This window comes from Urocitellus parryii, chromosome 2 (genome assembly GCF_045843805.1).
Source record: "Urocitellus parryii isolate mUroPar1 chromosome 2, mUroPar1.hap1, whole genome shotgun sequence".
Taxonomy (NCBI): Eukaryota; Metazoa; Chordata; class Mammalia; order Rodentia; family Sciuridae; genus Urocitellus; species Urocitellus parryii.
This window is the reverse complement of record NC_135532.1, coordinates 98,967,354-98,987,346: the sequence shown is the minus strand read 5'-3', so window position 1 is coordinate 98,987,346 and position 19,993 is coordinate 98,967,354. Positions and strand designations below refer to the sequence as shown.

Sequence of the window (19,993 nt, the reverse complement as noted above, 5' to 3'; positions counted from 1 at the left end):
CATATAACACATTCATCATATAGTACTTTATATGGCAATTTGTTTTTTGGAGAAAACAGAGCATAAAATGTTCAGAGATGGGGGTTGTAATTTTTTAAAGGGGCTAGCTAAACAGAGTAAATAATATTTAAGTAAACATCTAGGGCCATGAAGAGGAAGCTGTACTATTCCAGGCAGAGGGAACAGCCTTGAAGTGGGAACATCCTTATTTGTTTAAGGAGGCTGGTATGGTTGGAAAGGAATGACTAAAAGAGAAAGTAGCATACAAGATCAGAGAATTAACAAGAAATGAGGCATGTACAGAATTATAACTGGCTTTTAAGAGAAGCTACTCGAAGGTTTTTGTATAGGACATGATTTGACTTTCACTACAACAGAATCACTCTGGTTATTGTGCTGAGAAAAGAAAGGTCAAGGAAGCTACAAGAGAAAGAACTGGGAAACTGAGAAATGGAGCTACCATCACCTGAAATGGCAAATGGTGTTGGGGAGATGAAGAAAAAAGTCAAGACCTTTACTTTGGACATGCTAAGATTGACACAGTTCTAGACATTGTAGTAGATATGTAAAACAGGTAGTTTAATGTTACTCTGTAACAACGAGGAGAGATCACAGCCAGGTATTTGGGAATTGTCAACATATACAATGTTAAAACTATAAGACTGAAGGAAACCACCAGGGGAGTGAACATAGAGATAGACAGACAGACAGATGAGTGTGTCAGAAGATGAGTGTGACATACAGAAGAAATTGTGATGTTTCTCAAAGCCAAGTCAAGAAAGTGTTTTGAGGAAGAGGGAAAGACCAGCTGAGTCTAATGCTGCAAAGATAATAAGGATGCTGAGGAGTGGCCATAGGCTTTAGGAATGTGGAGGCTACTGGTGACCTCCATGCAAATAGCTTCTAAAACACGAGGAGAAAAAAGCTTTACTGGGTATGTGCAAGAAAGTTGGCAGATTATTATTTTTTATTTGTTCTTTTAATATATACATGACAGTAGGGTGTATTTTAACATATACATATTTGGAATATAACTTTAAAATACCCCCCGCCTCCAAAAAAAAGAAAGAAAAAGTGGGAAAAAAAGAACTGGAGACAAGATTAGGTGCCTGAAGTGATTTAGCTGTAAAATGAAAAAGAAAGATGAGACAGAGGAGGGAGGGAGGGGTCAAGAGAGGTTATTTGAGAGAAATCTAGATGCTCGTGGAAAAGATCCAATAAGGCAGATTCAAAAGAGAGAAGGAAAATTGCTAGAGGATGTCTTGGGTGGAGGAGAGGGAAGGCAGAGCCAGTTCCTCCAGTAGGGAGGGAAGGCAGGGCACCTGGGCACTGACACAAGTAGGTGGGTAGATACAGTGTTAGAAGTCTGAACAGAAAGGAAGCTATCACTTGAAGGTGAGGACATGGGAACAAGTGTGGAAAGACTAAAGAGAAAAGAAGTATGAAAGAGTCACTGTGGAAACTTGGGAGAGAAAGAGGAAATACAGTATGATTCCAGGTAATGGTAGGAGTCATTTGAGGTCAATGACTATGAATTTAAAATAAGGTCCTCCAGCATGGTTATGTTCAGCCACTTGTGGCAGGCAGAGTGGGCAGAAAGGCAGAATTAACTAGAGCTGTGGTTTTGACAGGCAAAAGGAATGAAGTGAGAGAGGGTCATAGAAGATGAAGGGGAATATAAGGAATACAACCATGAACTTCACACTGGATAAGGACTCTTAAGTGAGAGCACAGTAGACAGAGCAGTGAAATATACCATAATTCAATCATTTTAAGGAATGGGTAATGATTATTAAGTATCAAAGGATTAAAGGAAATGAGTTGAAAGGATAGAGATGGTGGCTAAAAATGAGATTCTAAAGAGATTGCAAACACTGGTAAAGACAAGGAATGACAAAAGGAAAAAATGAATGAGACAAAGAAGATATCAATATATGTATGAAGGCTGGGAGCAATGGCGAACACTTAGAATCTAAGAAACTTGGAAGGTTGAATCAGGAGGGTCACAAATTCAAGGCCAGCCTCAGAGACTTAAAAGAGACCTTTAGCAACTTAATGAGACCCTGTCTGGAAAAAAAAAAAAAAGAGAGAGAGAGAGAGAGAGAGATAGATAGACAGATAGATAGATAGATAGATAGATAGATAGATAGATACTGGGTTCAAGCCCCAGTTACAAAAAAAAAGGAAACAAGAAAGAAAGAATAGGATGCCAAGAAACCCAAGATCAGGGTATTAGAAGCATCATCCTTGTAGACAGTGAAATCCTCAAGAGCTATGATAAGAGTAATAATGTTAGGGAGAAAAATAATGCACTGGGAGCTGAAATCTATGGGCCTGATATGTAACCTAGACTCAGGAGCTGGTCTCTTAGGTTATATTATACGTATACTGGTGGGTGTTATGGGTTGATGACATGAACGTTAAAAGTGGGGTTTCAGAGGTAGAAAAAGAACAGAAAGGTCAGGAAGTAGCAACAAGGAACAAGAAGGATATAGGAATTGGGGGGAGAAAGTATCAATGAAAAGGGCTGGGGGAGAGCAATATTTGTGTTGAACTGTTCTAAAATTAGAATCAGCTAGGGAAGCTGGACAAAATGCAGATCCCTAGATCCTGTGCCATACTCCTAGAAGGGAATTTTAGAAAGCCTGAAAGACTGAGTGATTCTTAGGTACAGTGAAGAACTAATGGGAAGACAGATGTACAAAGAGGGGCAGTCCTGTGCTGCTCCTTCCATTCTCAGCAGTGTTGACTCACCACCTCCTCTTAGGTCCTCTGGAGCCAAACAAACACAATAGCCATGGAGTTACTCAGTAAAAACAAAATCAGGAAAAGTGGAGGTGAATACCTTGCTCTATCTAAATGGGAACTGAGAATAAACAATCTGATATACAGAGCACTATGCAGAAAAACAACAACAACAAAAAAACGGACTTTCAGTATTTACTAAGCCCCTTCTCTACCAGCTTGAGATACAGTAAGTGAGACAAGGACGTTGCTAATGGAGGACCACTAGATAGTGGAGATACTGGGTACAATACTCCTTTTTAGGATATAGTCTCAGTCATGGTTTCGATCTCTGGTCCCTGTTGCTTAAATGCTAGTTTCATGCTCCATCATTTTGACAACCAAACAAAAAAATGTCTCTATACATTCCCAAAGCCCTGTAAGGGTACTACTGCGCTGTTGAGAATTACTGATCACCAGTAACCCCATTAACCACAGGGAACCAGGTGATGATAGGAGGTAGAGTGGCTCACCCTCCCACCATTGAAATAGCTCAGTGGCAGTCCTGGAGATGGCAGAAAATTGGTTTCAGGAACAGCACCATTAGAAACAGCATTTTCCTACATGAAGGCTGAAGTCACTATTGTGATTATTACGTACCTCTATTTTTCCAGTTAACCTTTCAATCTCAGTCCGATCTTCCCTGTGATTTTTGGTATTTCCTCTGAAATCCCTTATTTGTTTTTTCTGCAGCTTCTCATAGCTTCTTTTCAGTCTGCCTAACTGTAGACACAGTTATTTAAAATTATTTATTCAAATTTATTTAAAATTTAAGAATTAGTATACAATGGCAAGGCCACAAATTGGTGTTATGAAAGCAAGAGCAGTGCTAACCAATACTACTGAAAATGGACTGAGAACATATTCGATTTGCAATTGAAATACAAAACTGAAACTTACATATGAAAAATAAACTCTAATAAAAATAGAAAAATAAGAGAAAAATAATTTTAAAGAAAATATTAGGTTTTATAACATTAAGCTTGCACTTAAAGACCCTACCACCCACTTCCACCATAAAAACAGCAAATAAAAATTATTTTTCTTTTCTCTAGGTCTATGGTTCTCAAGCCAAAGTGCTGTGGGGCACTGATAATCAGGAATAATTAAACCAAAATAAAAGCAGTTTTTCCCAAATCTAAGTAAAATTGAATTAATGGATAGAATTTTCTTATTCCTAAAATTCTGCTTTTGATCCTCCATTACTTAAAATCTATCAAGTGACTTAACTCAAAAAATCAAAATATTAAAATGTTTTGCAATATTTCACAGAATTATATAAAAATATTCTATTATCTTCATATACTCAAACAAGAAACGTATTTTATAATTCTTGTTCTAGGCAATATTGAACAAATAATCAGGCAGGATTTTTTGCCTGGATTTAAGAACAAGGAAATAGATCTCTAGCCCTGTACCTCCCATGGAATAGGTATTTTCAATTTTACAGTAGAAACTGACTCTCATTAACAAAATTCTCAAGGACTAAAGAGATAACTAAACAACATATATTAGAACTAAAATCTCACTTCTTCGTGTAGTTTCTTTAACTCTTGCTTGTACTCCATGGCCATCTCTTGCTTGATTTTTTCATGGTCTTCTAACTGCTGCTTCAACAATCCAACCTAAAAGGAGACAGATGATAGTACTTTTTATTATTAGCCTTGAAACAATAGCCCTGAACATAAAAGTAGGAAATAACCTTTGTACTTACTTTTAAACAAGTTTCAAATGTATAGAACGTACATAAGCTCCATGTATGTTTATATATATTGTATATATTTTCAAATATCTAGCTATATTCAATAATTCATAGCACACTCCCCCCAAAATGGAGAACAAACAACTGTTCTAGAATTTCCAGGTTTAAATGAAAATTCACATTGTCTATTTGATTTATTCTCCCCAATCTTTTTCATAAGAAAAACTGATGAAAACAAGGGGCTGGGGATGTAGCTCAAGCGGTAGCACGCTCGCCTGGCATGCGTGCGGCCCAGGTTCAATCCTCAGCACCACATACAAACAAAGATGTTGTGTCCGCTGAAAACTAAAAAATAAATATTAAAAAATTTTCTCTCTCTCCCTCTCTCACACTCTCTCTTAAAAAAAAAAAACTGATGAAAATAATTTTAAAAATATAAAGCTTTTTAAATTTTAGAAACCAAGAATGCTGTACATTAAAAAGTCTATAAGGGTCTGGGGTTATGGCTCAGCGGTAGAGCACTCGCCTCATACATGCAAGGCCCTGAGTTCAATCCTCAGCACCACATAAAGATAAATAAATAAAATAAACGTATTATGTCCAACTACAACTAAATAAATAAATAATTTTTTTAAATCTATAAGACTTCAAGAATAACTTCTATAAATCCAAGTGCAGATTAATAATGTCAGAAAGAAAGACAGCAGGAGAATTGTACTTGCTTTATAAATTCACCCAACTTTATAGAAAATGGTTTCACTAACCAAAGGAAGTCATCCTAACTCAATTACCAATGATTTGAGACCAGTCATGATTATTTCCTGCCCAGACCTCACCTATGTAAGTATCCAGCTGTACTTCTCTCCGTGCCACCCCCCCAACCTTTTAAAATTTCTATCAGGTCCTATTTAATGAAGAGAATCTAATCAAAAACAGATCAAAGATTTTAATAAATATCCTTTCAGCATCTATGGAGATGATAACATGACTTTTTCCTCAGCTTTATTAGTAAATAAGTTAGATTAGTTGATTTATTTTGTTGTTGTTTTTGTTCTTTTTAGTGACACATGACAGTAGAGTCAATTTTGACCTATCTATACAAACATGAATGCATCATATTCTAATTAGGATCCCAGTCTTGTGTATGTACATGATGTGGAGATTCACTATGGTGTATCCAGCAGTACTTCTCTTGACAACCAATCAGAATTTCAGTTACAGACAAAAGGAGCTGGAGAACAGGGGCCTGGAGATAGTAATCTCAATCAAAATACAGAATAGTAATTCAAAACCAAACAAACAAACAAAAAACTAAAAATAAATTTATAAGACTAAGAAGTTAATACAATTTCAATAAAAAAAATCCTAGTATTTTTCTGAACTTGAGAAAGTATTCTAAAATTCAAACTAAAGAATATTAAATGTACTCAATAAAAATGGAAGAAAAAACTACTAAGTGAATATTTACCAAATTTCTGGATAAGAGGAAATTTTCTAGCTTAAAGCAAATGTAAAAGTCATTTTAAAATGATGGATATGACTGTGTAAAAATGTAAAACTTCCACATTTTAAAAAAATCCAAGTAACAAAATTAAAAGAGTAAGTTAAACTCACTCTTATATACTAATCAAAGGGCTTTAAACTTTTAGTATATAAATAAACTTTTACAAATCAAATTTAGGAAATTACTAAGCTTTCAATAGAGTAATAACATAAGAAAAATGATTCCTACAAAACCTAAAAGAAAATTATAAAAATCAATGGATACAATCAAAGCACATTATATTCACAACGAAATGTCACAACGAAACCCATTAATTTATATAAACAATATGTGCTAATAATTTTTAAAAATATTTTTAAAATGCCATTGGGCATTTTATGTCTATCAAATTGTAAAGATCTCATAAAATATGATTTACGTAAGCCAGTTATTTAGAATCAAGTACCCACACAGAGTGTTTAGAAAAATGCAAAGTACAACAACCTTTCTAGAAACCTTTCTATATTAATACTCATAGAAACAGTAAGCATTCAGGGCTGGAGATGTGGCTCAGCGGTAGCGCGCTCGCCTGGCATGCGTGCGGCCCGGGTTCGATCCTCAGCACCACATACAAACAAAGATGTTGTGTCCGCCGAGAACTAAAAAAAAATAAATATTAAAAATTCTCTCTCTCTCTCTCTCTCTCTCTCTCTCTCTCTCTCCTCTCTCACTCTCTCTTTAAAAAAAAAAAAAAAAAAAAAAGAAACAGTAAGCATTCATCTATTCAACACAAATTGAAAAGCCTTAATTATTCATATTTCCTAGTCCATATCTGCTTGAAGATACAAAATTAGCAAGTGAAGGAACAAGAGGTAAGTACAATGATCAGTAGAAACGTACAAGATTTTTTAGCACGAACAGAAGAAAAGAAAGAATCAGATTACCATTATAGTAGACCTGTGGTATCTATCTACTAAAACACATAACTCACCACCAAAAAACACACACACACACACACACACACACACACAAACTTCCTTAGACTTTCAATAGTTATGACCCGTTGGCCCTCTGTCACATTTAAGATAGGACAGGCCTACAGAACCTTCAAAGCTTTGAATGATTTTATGAGACCTATTAACTGACCATGGAATCCTCAAACCCAGCAAAAATTCTTTGACCAAGGTTTTTAAAATCAAAGGCGAAGGGATAAAACAAAACAAAACAAATAACCCATCACTTTCCACTTTACAATATTTTACGATCTCTCTTATTTGGCTCTTCATCTATGTCCCAAGAGAACTCAGATCCCAAAGAGAAAGGTTTGCTGGCATGACCTTACAACCCATTTGAAGAAGCCTGGCCTTGAGAGTCTCTCCTTCCTCAGATTCTTGGCATAATGTGACATGTGGAATCCCTGAAGAGCACAGAAGAGGTTCTAGTTCAATCTCAGTTTCTCTGACCTCTTAGCAATTGGATCTCTTCATCCACCACTAACAGATGAAATAAATACCCAAATTACATATAGCCTACCTATCAAATAAAGAGAGGCAGAAAGACAAAATATTTTCAAGACAAAACAGCAATAGAGAATCTCCAGGTAACTATCCTAATAAATAAGGAAATGCAGATGACAGAGTGACAAAGTCTAAAGAAACTCGGAGAAAAAATACAAGATACTAACCAATGAGTGCATGTTCGATTTGCAAACTAAATGCCAGAACAAACCCTCCAACTCCAACTGAAATCTCTTTTCAATACACTATACAGTTACAGTTAATAGCAAGTCCATCCCAAAACCGTACTAGAGAGTATGAGAGTATGAGAGAGAGAGAGAGAGAGAGAGAGAGAGAGAGAGAGAGAGAGAGAGAGAATGTGTGTGTGTGTGTGTGTAAAATCTGGAAAACTTATTCTGAAAAAACACACCAAAAGCAACATGTAGAATTTGCTCCCCTCTTCCAGAAAATCATATTGACACTGAAAAGGAAAAAATGAGACCTTCAATTTCTAGTTCATTGTCTTATTAATTATAATGTAACACTAAATCATTGATCAATAACAGAAGTGAGAATATCAACTGTTAATGAAGATAACATGACCAAGATAGTCACAGAACTTCTAGTCCTTCACACTACTCTGTTTTTACTACTTTCTAGAGTAAAAGAAGTTAAAAAAATTTATAAAATTTATTAATACAAAAAACAATAAACTAAGTAAACAAGGACGAACATACTTTGTATAAATATAAAAAGATAAATGCAAAAATTGGCAAGAATTTTAGTAGGTAAGGGGGAAAGGAAGCATGATAAATCATGTAATTCTCAGAAGTTACCATTGTTACTAGTAATTTCCAAACTTTTCCATGCCCAAATGGAGGGGGAAAAATGCATGTTTTCAACCATTCAAATAGGAACTGGCTACTGGTTTATTTTTAAATAAACTTTAACTGAAAGAAAATAAATACACAGAAAAGTACAGCAGAGAATAATTCTCTCAATCATGGCCACCATTCCAAGCAGACTGCCTCCTCCTCTGCAATAGTCACTGCCTCTTTCTCCACAGGTAACCACTACTCTGACTTTGAATATTCTCAGTCAGTTTTGCTTTGTCTCTTTTTTTACTTTATATAAATGATGCCATCATACACACAGAATATGATTCCATACATATGGTATGTTCTCCGGGGCTGGTGCTTTCACGAAACATGATGTTTTTAAGAGTCATCCATACTGCTGCCTGGAGCAAAAGCTCATTCTTTTTCAATGCTATATTGTCTTCTACTGTATGGATACATAACTTAAAAAGTCTTTTTTATCATTCGTGGACATGTGAGCTATATTCAGCTTCAAGTTACTAAGAATAGTGCTGTTAGGAACAGAAGTACCACATATTTGTATTAGGAGTGGAACTGCCACATTGTAGTGTAACTTCAGTAGATAACTGGCAGTTTTCAAAAGGGATTGTACTAATTTACATTACCACCAATAATGTAAATTCCAGCTACTTCATGTTCTTATGATAACTCACTATTCACAGTTTTTTAACTTTTAGTCATTCTGGTGAATATCTAGTGGCATCTTGCAGTTTTAATTTGTATTTTTCTCATAACCAGTGAAATGGAGCACTTTTTTACATGCTTATTAGCCATTTCAATATCTTCCTTTATGAAATGGCTATGAAAATTTTTTTCCTATTCTTCCATGCAGTTAACCTCTTATTAAACTAAAGAAGTTTTAGCTGGGTTAGCTGGGCACCTTGGCGCATGCCTGGAATTCCAGTCACTAGGGAGGCTGAAGCTTGAGGATCACAAGTTTGAGATCAGTCTGGGTAACTTAGCAAGACCCTGTCTCAAAATAAAAAATAATTTCAAAAGGACTGGAGATGTAGCTCAAGGTACCCTTGGTTTCATCCCCAGTACCACACACAAAAAAATAATAATAATAACTTTATCTATTCTTTGTTGCTATGCATTGTAAAAAGGTTCCTGATTTTAACATAGTCCAAAATCAAACCATTAACCTTTTCCTTTATAATTATTGTTCAAGAAATCTTTTCCCTATCCCCTTATCACATACTTCTAACATATTTTCTAAAATCATCTTCTAGAATATTTTTAAGCATTTCATATTAAAATCTATAATCCATCTACAACTGAATTTGGTGTATGATACAAAGTAAAAGTAAAAAATCTTTCTTTTTTACCCCATTTTACTATTGTTGTGCCATTTATGGAAAAGAAGCCCTACTACCCTTCAGTATTGTCATTAATCAAATGTTCACATGTGAGGTCTATTATGGAACCCTATTCTGTCAAACTGTGTGTTTTTCTATCCTTGCAATAATAACACAAGATTATACTAGAAAGGAACCACCATATGAGCCAGTTTGAGTCTTGCTAAGTTACCCAGACTGATCTCAAACCCACTCCTTAGTATTTATCCAGAAGAACTAAAATCAGCATACATGCATACCAATGTTTATAGCAGCACAACTCACAATAGCCAAGATATAGAATCAGCCTAGGTGAATAAGGCTGAATGAATAAGGAAACTGTGGTACATATTGTGTATACACAATGGAGTTCTACACAGGCATAAAGAAGAATGAAATTATGTCATTTGCTGGTAAATGAATGGAACTGGAGAGCATTATGCTAAGTAAAATAAACCAGACTCAGAAAGTCAAGGGTTTTTCTCAAAAGTGAAAGCTAAAGAGAAAAAAGGAACTTAGATCTCGTGAAAACAAAAGGGAGATTAGTAGAGTAGAAGCAGGAGATCAATGAGGGGGTGGAGAAAAGGGGGAAGAACTAGGGAATAAAGTTGACCAAATTATACTAGGTACATATCATGAATATACCACAATACATTCTAACTTTAAATAAAACTATAATGCATTAATTTAAAATAAATATAAAGAAGGAAGACCAATAGAGTAAAGGAAGAGGGGGAGGGGGAAGGAGGAGGGAGGGAAAGGGGTACTACTGGGGACTGAAACGGAGAAAACTATGTTACATGCATTTATGAATGTCAAAATGAACCCTACTATTAGGATAATGCACTAAATATTTTAAATATTCACCTAAATAATCATACTGTCTCATACTAAGTCTTCCAACTTAATTCCTCATCAAAATGTCTTGGTTACTTCTATACACATTTTGGGATTACCTTTGTCAGTTTTCATTTAAAAATACATTGGAATTTGATTAGAATAACAACTAAATATCTCTATATATCAATTTTGGTAAAACCAATACCTTTAAAATACTGAGTTCAAGAATATACTCTAGTCCTTTCATTTATTTCAGCTTTAGCTTCTCCCCAAAATTTAGAGCTTTCTTTATGACTTTTTTTTTTGGGGGGGGGGGGCATTGACCAGGATTGAACTCGGGAGCACTCAACCACTGAGCCACATCCCAGCCCTATTTTGTATTTTATTTATAGACATGGTCTCACTGAGTTGCTTAGTGCCTTGCTTTTGCTAAGGCTGGCTTTGAACTTGTGGTCCTCCTGCCTCAGCCTCCCAGCTTCTGGGATTACAGGCAGATGCCACAGTGCCAAACTTCTAAATGACTTTTATCTCTCAGATTTACTATATTTGGTGCTTTTTCTGTTACATTACTCTTATCAATGATATCTTTTTAAACATCTTTCTAACTGCTTTTTGCTGATAAAGAGAATTCGATTAATTTTTATAGAGTAACCTTGAATTAAGCAATCTGCTATATTCATTTATTCTAAAAGTTTGTAGATTCTTTGGATTTTCTATGTATACAAATAAGTTAGGTACTAATTATAACAATGGCATTTCTTCCTCCCTAATCCTTACAGTTTTTATTTATTTTTTCTGGCTTTACTGCACTGTCTAAACCTCCACTAATTACAATGATGGAAAAACAAAGTAGTGATACTGGGCATCCTTGATTCATATACAATCTCTGAAGTAAAGCTTTTGATATTTTATAGTTACTTGCTACATGTTTCTTTTATAATCTTTTATCAGATTAAGGAAGTTTTAGTTCTAGTTTGCTGAGTTATACTGATTACAAATGATAAACCAACCTTGAATTTCTAGGCCAAACCTAACTTGATCATGATATGATACCCTTCTCATATATCGCTACATTAAGTTTGCTAATATTTTCTTTCAGTTTTAAACCCACGTTCATATGAAATTGGCCCATAATTTTCTTTTCCTGTTATGTCCTTATTAGGTTTTAAAACCAAGATTATGCTGTTTTATAAAAGGAGTTAGGAAAATATTTCCTTTTTTCTGCTCTCTGAAAAAATTTTTATACAACCAGTGTCTCAGCTTTTTTCACTGCTGCAACCAAAAGATCTGACAAGAACAATATTTAGAGGAGTAAATGCTTATTTAAGGCTCACACTTACTTACAGAGGTCTCAGTCCACAGCCAGTCAGCACTCAAGCTCTAGACCCAAGGAGATGAAGGACATCATGGTGGAAGGGCATGAGGAGGAAAGCAGCTCAGAACTCGGCCACCAAGAAGTAGAGAGAGACTTCAGCTTACAAAATCTATTCTCAGCTCACAAAATATATTCCCAAAAGGCACGCCCCAATGGCTCACTTCTTCCAGCCACACTGTACTGCCAAAAGTTATGTTAAAGAACTTTTACCTAAGCATTTTACCTCTAAATTTTCTTGCATTTTCTTTCTCAGACATGAGCTTTTGAAGGACACCTCACATCTAAACCATAACAACTAGTGTTACTTACTCCTTATAATGTCTAGTAGAATTCACCACTGAAGCCAATTGGGACTGAAAATTTTCTCCATCAGAGTTTTCAATAACAGATTTAGTAAGTGGGACTATACACGTTTCAACTTTTCTTGTGTGCTATACTTTTCTAGGAATTTTTCTATTACATCTAAATTTTCTATTGGGGGCATATTGTCATTCACATTACCCTCTTATATTTACACTAAATAGGCTCTATAGTGGGTTTTCTTTTTAAATGCAAACATTAGTTATCATTTTCTTTCTTCATTAGTCTTATCAGGTTTATCACTTTTATTAAATTGTTTCCTAAGAACCAACCACGGCTTTTGTTCATCCTCTCTTATACATTTCTATTTCATTAGTTTCTATTCCTATCTCCACTGTATCTTTTCTTCTTCTTTCTTGGCCTTTATTTGCTGTTATTTTTTTCCCTAATATCTATCTCTATCTCTCTATCTGCCCCACCCCACCCCCAGCCTGAACACAGGGCTTTGTGCATACTACATAAGCGCTCTATCACTGAGTTATATCCCTAGCCAATTTTTTCTAACTTTAGATCACTGCTTTTCAATATTTCTAATCTCTCTATATATAACGTGTGTATACATACACATACATACATACACACACACACACTTTTGTTTTTGTGTTGCTGGAACTGGAGATTGAACCCAGGGCTTTGCGATGCTAAGCATATGCTCTACCAGTGAACTACATACACTCCCAGCCTCCATAAGTTTTGATACACAGAAAGTTGGCTTTCATTCAATCTAAAATTATTTTCTAATTTTCACTGTGATGTCTTCTTGACTCATGAATAATCAAACATTTGAGAATCTTCTGGTTGTGTTTTGTTGTTTTGATTTTTTTTGTTCAAAAATATAAGTCAATTCTTTTTTTTTTTAAAAGAGAGAGTGAGAGAGGAGATAGAATTTTTTTTAATATTTATTTTTTAGTTCTCGGCGGACACAACATCTTTGTTGGTATATGGTGCTGAGGATCGAACCCGGGCCACACGCATGCCAGGTGAGCGCGATACCACTTGAGCCACATCCCCAGCCCAAAGTCAATTCTTTGAAATATGTTGTGAACTGCCTCGTGGTTGTAGTGGTAAATATTTTCTTGAAAAGAATGTGCACTTGGCAGCAATTAGGTACAATCCTCCATTTAGACTAATTAGGTCAAGTTTATTAATCTTGATTAAATCTATTTTTGAGAGTTGTATTAAAGTCTTCTTTAATCATAGATTATAGATTATCACCACGAATTTAATTTTTCCCTAAATTCTGTCCATTTTTACTTTGTATATTTTAAGGCTATGTTATTAAGTACTTATAAAATTGAAACAACCAAACCAAATGAACTTATTCCTTCATGATTTTAAAATGTCCCTAGATCTCTAGCCTTGCTATTGGCCCTAATGTTTACTTTGTCTCATGCTCAGTTTTCTTTTGGAATTCTTTCATGGAACATCATTTCCAAATTTTTATTTTCAAACATTGTTGTTGTTTTTAATTTCCTTCTTCCTAAATTCTTGAGAGTCTTAGCAAGCTCTTTCCCTAATCTCTCTAGATGAAACATTACCTCACTGACTTTCACAGCCTTCCCTATTTTTTCATATAAGCTTTTTATGGGTATAAATTTCCCTCTGAGACATTTCAACCGCATCCTACAAGTTTGTTGTAGAGTATTTTCATTATCTTTCCATTAAAAGTATTTTCTATTTCCCATTGTGACTGCTTCTTTGATCCATGAGTTATTCAGAACTTTGTCTTAATTTTCAAATATATACAAATCTCTCAAGTTATCTTTTTCTAATTTGTCTCTGCTATGTTCAAAGGGAACATATCTATGATTTCAAGGCTTTGAATTGCATTGAAATTTACTTTATGGCCCAGGATATGGTCAATTTTGTTAAGAGATCTGTTTGTGTTAGAAAAGAATGTGGGGGCTGGGGATGTGGCTCAAGCGGTAGCGCGCTCGCCTGGCATGCGTGCGGCCCGGGTTCGATCCTCAGCACCACATACCAACAAAGATGTTGTGTCCGCCGAGAACTAAAAAATAAATATTAAAAATTCTCTCTCTCTCTCCCCCCTCTCTCACTCTCTCTAAAAAAAAAAAAAAAAAAGAAAAGAATGTGTACTTTGCAGTTCTGTTGTGTAATATTCTATAAATTGGGTCAAGTATGCTGATCATGCTGCTCAAATCTGTATTCTTACTGATGTTTGTCTCTTCTTCCATCAGTCACTAAGAAAAATGTCAAAATCCCCAACTAAGATTATAGCTTCATCTATTTCCCCTTGTAGTTATGACACTTTCTGTATACATATGAGGGACAGAGGAAAAGAAAGAATTTTATTTTAAAACTATTTATACATACTTAACAGAATGTTTCAGAACTGTCCCTCTGAGGGATGGAAAGCTGGAGATTTTATCCATTTATTTCAGTGCCTCCACTCCTTGGCTTGCCCTGCAGTGCTAACTTCCCTACACTTCTGGATTTCACCTGAGCAGCTTCCAAGGACCCAGAGAGAGAAGCATAGTGTGATGGAATGCTGGCTATGCACAGGAAGGTGCACACAGCAGCTAAAATAAAAGCAGGAGCAAAAATGATGTGATACGGGGCACGAAGAATGTCCATAATAATTACACACCCTGAAATTTCAAAATTTGTCATTATGAAGTGCTTCTCTTCACCTGTAATAATATTCTTTGCTTCTGCTTCAAATATCCTTTTTTTCTGATTTGAATATCACTACACCACCTTTCTACATCAAGTGTTTTCAAGGGATATAATTTTATTTTACCTCTTACTTCCAACCTTCTTATGCCTTTATAATTATCAAAAATAGTGATTAATTATTTTAACTCAGTTTACCCATTTTATCTTTTAATAAGGCCAGCTACAGCATTTACATTTAGCAGACCTGTTCAGAATTAAATCTATCATCTTAGTACATTTAAATTTGTACGTAATAAGCTGTGTACTTTCCTCCCTCCTGATGTACCTTCTTTGAGACTAATTACTTTTTATCATTCCATTTTTCTCCTTCTATTAGTTTGGAAGATATACTCTACATAGTACATACTTTCAATGGTTTACACGAAGTTAAACCATGGTTTTATCACATAACAAGTTGTTTTAGTTAGCCTTTTCATCAATGTGAAGAAAACACCAGACAAGACCAAGTTAGAAAAGGAAGTTTATTTAGGACTCATGGTTTCAGAGGTCTCTGGTCCATAGATGGCCAACTCCACTGCTTTGAGCCCAAGATGAGGCAGCACATCACAGCAGAGGGGCCTAGAAGAGGAAAGCTGCCCAGCTCCTGGCGGATTCAGAAAGCAGAGAGGAGGGAGATGGGATGCAGGGCATGCCCCCAGTGAACCACCTCTTCCAGCCTCGCCACACCTGCCTACAGTCAATCCATTCAAACTAGATAGACTGATTAGATTACAGCTCTCACTCTCGAATCATTTCACCTCTGAATGTTCCTGCATTGACAGGAGCTTTTGGGGTACACCTGGTGTCTGAACCATAACACAATCTGAATGTTAATTAGCAGTTTTACCAATTCCCAGGCAATCCAAGTACTACAGAAAGACTTAAATTCCATTTGTTCCTAACTTGAATCAAATATGCCATCACTGCCACCATAATTCCACATATACTTTAAACTGAAAAGTCTAATGCTGTTGTATAAAGTCAATATTCATTTAAATTTACCCACGTTTACTATTGTTTTCTCTTTCTTCCTACAACTCTGACCTTCCATAAGGGATATTCTCCTTCTACCTGAAGAACATTCTTTAATATCTCCTGATATATGCTTTGTGACAAATTCTGAAAATGTCTGTTTCATCTTTATTTTGGATATAGAATTCTGATTTGGCAGGGAGGAAAGGTCATTTTCTCTCCTTTTTGATATTATTCCATTGTGTTCAGGTGTCACTGTTTTGGCTGACAAGTCAGCTGTTCATATTGTTTATAGATCATTTTTCTTTCATTGCTTTTCAGATTTTATCTTTGTCTTTAATTTTCAACACAAATAAACCTTTCTTTTTATTTATCTTGCTTAAGATGCTTGGCCTTCTTGTGTGGTGGGTTAGTCAGCTTTTCATCACTGTAACATACACCATGAGAAAAACAACTTAAAGGAGAAGAGATTTATTTTGGCTCACGGTTTTAGCAATTTCAGTCCATGGTTGGCCAGCTTTGGTGCTCTGGACCAGAGGTGAGGCAGACCTTCATGGCAAAAGGGCCTGGCAGAGGAAAGCTGCTCAACTCAAAGTAGCCACAAAGCACAGAGAGAGCCAAGAAGGGGTCAGGGACGAGAGGTAGTCCCAAGGGCATGCCTCCAGTGATGCTCCATCTGCCCACAGTTCTCACCACCTCCCAGTAGTCCATTCAAATTGTTAATTCATAAAATGAATTAATTCACTGGTGAAGTTAAGAGTCCTCATGATCCAATCATATCCAGAAAGCCCTATCTCTGAACACTGCTGTATGGGGAACCACGCCTTCAAACACAAAACTTTGGGGAACATTCCACACCCAATCAAAACATTCACTTTTGGCAAAATTGGCCAATATCTCTTCAAATACCACTTGTGCCCATTCTCATTCTTCTTTCTCCTTCAAGGATTCCAAAAATACTTATGTTACACCTTCTCATAGCATCCTCTTTCTCTTATGCTTTCATATACACTTTCTATGTTTTGTGCTTCATTCCAGACATTTTCTTCTTGTCATAGCTTCCAGTTCATCATGATCTCAATCTTTAAGGCCTCACTTCACTTTTTGTTTAGTTTTCAATTCTTTCTTGAAACCCTCAATTTTAGTAACACTACTATTATAAACTCTGAGCAGGATAATGCTAATATCTAGATTTGTCATAGGTCTGTTTCTATTTTCTATTGTTTCTACGGTTTGTCATTCTTGTTGTCTTGTGTCCTTGTGCATCTAGAGTTAGTTTCTGAGTGTGTACTATGCATTGTATTTGCACAATTATTTTTTTTAATTTTTTTTTGAGAGAGAGAGAGAGAATTTTTTTTAATATTTATTTTTTAGTTTTTGGCGGACACAACATCTTTGTTGGTATGTGGTGCTGAGGATCGAACCCGGGCCGCACGCATGCCAGGCAAGCGTGCTACCGCTTGAGCCACATCCCCAGCCCTTTGCACAATTATTTGAAGAATTAAGTTGAAACCCAGAATAGTGTTTTCTTTTTTTTTTTTTTTTGAGAGAGAGAATTTTAACATTTATTTATTTTTTTCTTAGTTCTCGGCAGACACAACATCTTTGTTTGTATGTGGTGCTGAGGATTGAACCCGGGACGCACGAATGCCAGGCGAGCGCGCTACCGCTTGAGCCACATCCCCAGCCCCAAATGGTGTTTTCTTCTTTGGAGAAAATTTGAGTTTGCTTCTTCCTGGAAGCCCCAGCACTTTAGAGATGCCCAGGGAGAACAGCACTCTAAGATCACCTTAAACTGATTTCAGTGATTTAAATGTCTGAAGCTGAATGGTATTTTCAAAAAGATCTATTCTGTATCTGGTCCATTTTGGGCCCATAACTAAACTAAGGAAGGGTTCAGAGCCACCACGATACATCAAATGCTCGATTTCTTTAGCCCCTTGAAGTTACTAAAACTCCCATTCAGTTTTTCTTCCTCTCAGCTGCCCTCTCTAGTTTTAGCTAACAATGGCTCCAAACACTGGATTACCTCTCTGGGTTTCTCATGCTTCCCACATCCTGGGCTGGTAATTCTTTACTGTCCTGTTAGCATTTTACTTTAAGCACAGTTTGTTTTACATCTAACTTACCTTTTTGTCCTCAGTGGGCAGAGTGGGCCAAATTACCTAATCTGGCATTACCAAATGTTAAGTTTTAAAAGATTCACATCTATCTAAACTAGAATTTGATAACCAACCAAACTTTTAATTGGGCCTAAAATGTGAATAAAGATATTTTCAGACAGATTAGATCTCAAAAGTATGCCCTACCAAAATGGCAAATGACAGAAAATATAATGAAGCAAAAGAGAGGCGTATAGAAGCTCTAAAATGGTGAACATAGTTCCCAAGATGACAGCTACTTAGCTAGCCTCAAAAGTAACCTACCCACATTTGAGAATGACAAGCTCAAGGGAAGAGGGCTTCACAGGGAAGAAAAACTTAAAGAAAATTGATTGATAATGTGATATGTATGAACACAGAGAGAAGACTTACATTTGTGTAAGAGAATTCAAGAATCAATGGTATGTATGTTTAAGAAAAGCAAATGGAAATGAGACATTTACTAATTCCCAGAAAAGCAAAGAAAACAGCGTAAGAGGTAAGTTTGATTATAGTTATACTATCTGACTCAGCTGAAAATAACAGTTACCTTCTTAATAATGCAAATACTGAATACTCATCTAACAAAAAATTAAGACACAAAATCCTGACAGGATGAAGAGGTGGTATCAAAATCTAACAGTGCAAACCCCTCACCTTTCATAATAGCAAGTCATTCGACAAATAGATAAAACTAAAAATCAAGGAAGAATAGCATAAAATTGGGGCTGGGGATATCGCTCAAGTAGTAGCACGCTTGCCTGGCATGCGTGAGGCACTGGGTTCAATCCTCAGCACCACATAAAAATAAAAGAAAGATATTGTGTCCACCTAAAGCTAAGAAATAAATATTTTTTTAAAAAAAAGAATAGGGCTGGAGCGGTGGCTCAGTGGTAGAGTGCACACCAAGCATGCATGAGGCATTTGGTTCGATCCTCGGTACCACATAAAAACAACCTAATGTATCCACCTAAAACTAAAGATACATAAATAAATAAATGTTTTTTTTTTTTAAAAAGAATAACATAAAATGTTACTTGGGAACAAGGAAAATATCAAAAGAAAGAACTAAAGGCATTAAAATGACTGTCTCAGAGAACCAAGAATCCTAGGTTCAGAAGAGTGGGGGAGAACATTACTGTTTTTCTCTTATGAGCTTTACAGAAAGTTTTTTTTTTAATTTACTATAAATGTAAACATTAAATGTGAAGATTTAATTTTATTTATATAGCAGTGTCTGATTGATAATGGCCACTCAACAGTATTTAAATTTCTTAAAGAAAAAGAGGAGGGGGAAAAAAGTTAAATGCTGATAGAGGAAGAATTTCGAGAAATGGAGTCAAGTTTTGCATAGATGATAGGAAAAGGGGCTGAAATAACAGATTGTGTGTGTGTGTGTGTACGCACGTGCAAGTACATGGGGACAATGCTTGAGATCAAACTCAGGTATCACGTGTGCTAGGCAAGCATTCATTCTACCACTGAGCTACATCCTCCATCCTCAATCCTAACTGATCATTTTATTTATATGATTCATATTTTTCAAACCATTTCTTATACAACAACTCAATCTTTACAACAATACTGTAATGTAAGGATTAAATCCAAATTTTGCACACAATAAAACAGGCTCAAAAAGGTTAAATGACTTGTCTAAAACCAGTCAGCTAAAAAGAGGCAGAGCCAGAACTCCAAATTCCTTAATTTGTTCTGTAGGAAGTTAGAAGAAAACAGCAGCAAAAACATCCTTTAAAACCAACCCAATCCCAACACCATAATCATAAAACTCATAAGGCATTCACTTTCAATTGCCTATACTAAATGTTCTTCTAAGTATGTTTTGCAGGTGGCTGGAGCTGGTTGGACAGCAATCCACCACAGAAGCTTGAGGCAGCTTTGTCATGAAGCACACAACTTAGAGCAACTGACATTCTTACAAAGCAAAACTA

The 19,993-nt window shown here is 35.7% G+C and overlaps 1 protein-coding gene across 4 annotated transcripts in view; it reads right to left on the bottom strand.

The window, feature by feature from the left end:
• Cep63 (centrosomal protein 63) overlaps nucleotides 1–19,993 on the bottom strand; it is a 57,004-nt gene that overhangs the window by 25,551 nt on the left and 11,460 nt on the right. For all 4 annotated transcript variants that reach the window (XM_026383829.2, XM_026383828.2, XM_026383827.2 and 1 more), the window contains exons 5-6: nucleotides 4,314–4,409; nucleotides 3,385–3,507 (exon numbers count right to left, since the gene is read on the bottom strand). In XM_026383829.2, the coding sequence (XP_026239614.2) occupies nucleotides 3,385–3,507; nucleotides 4,314–4,409 (219 nt within the window). The remainder of the gene's footprint in view (nucleotides 1–3,384; nucleotides 3,508–4,313; nucleotides 4,410–19,993) is intronic.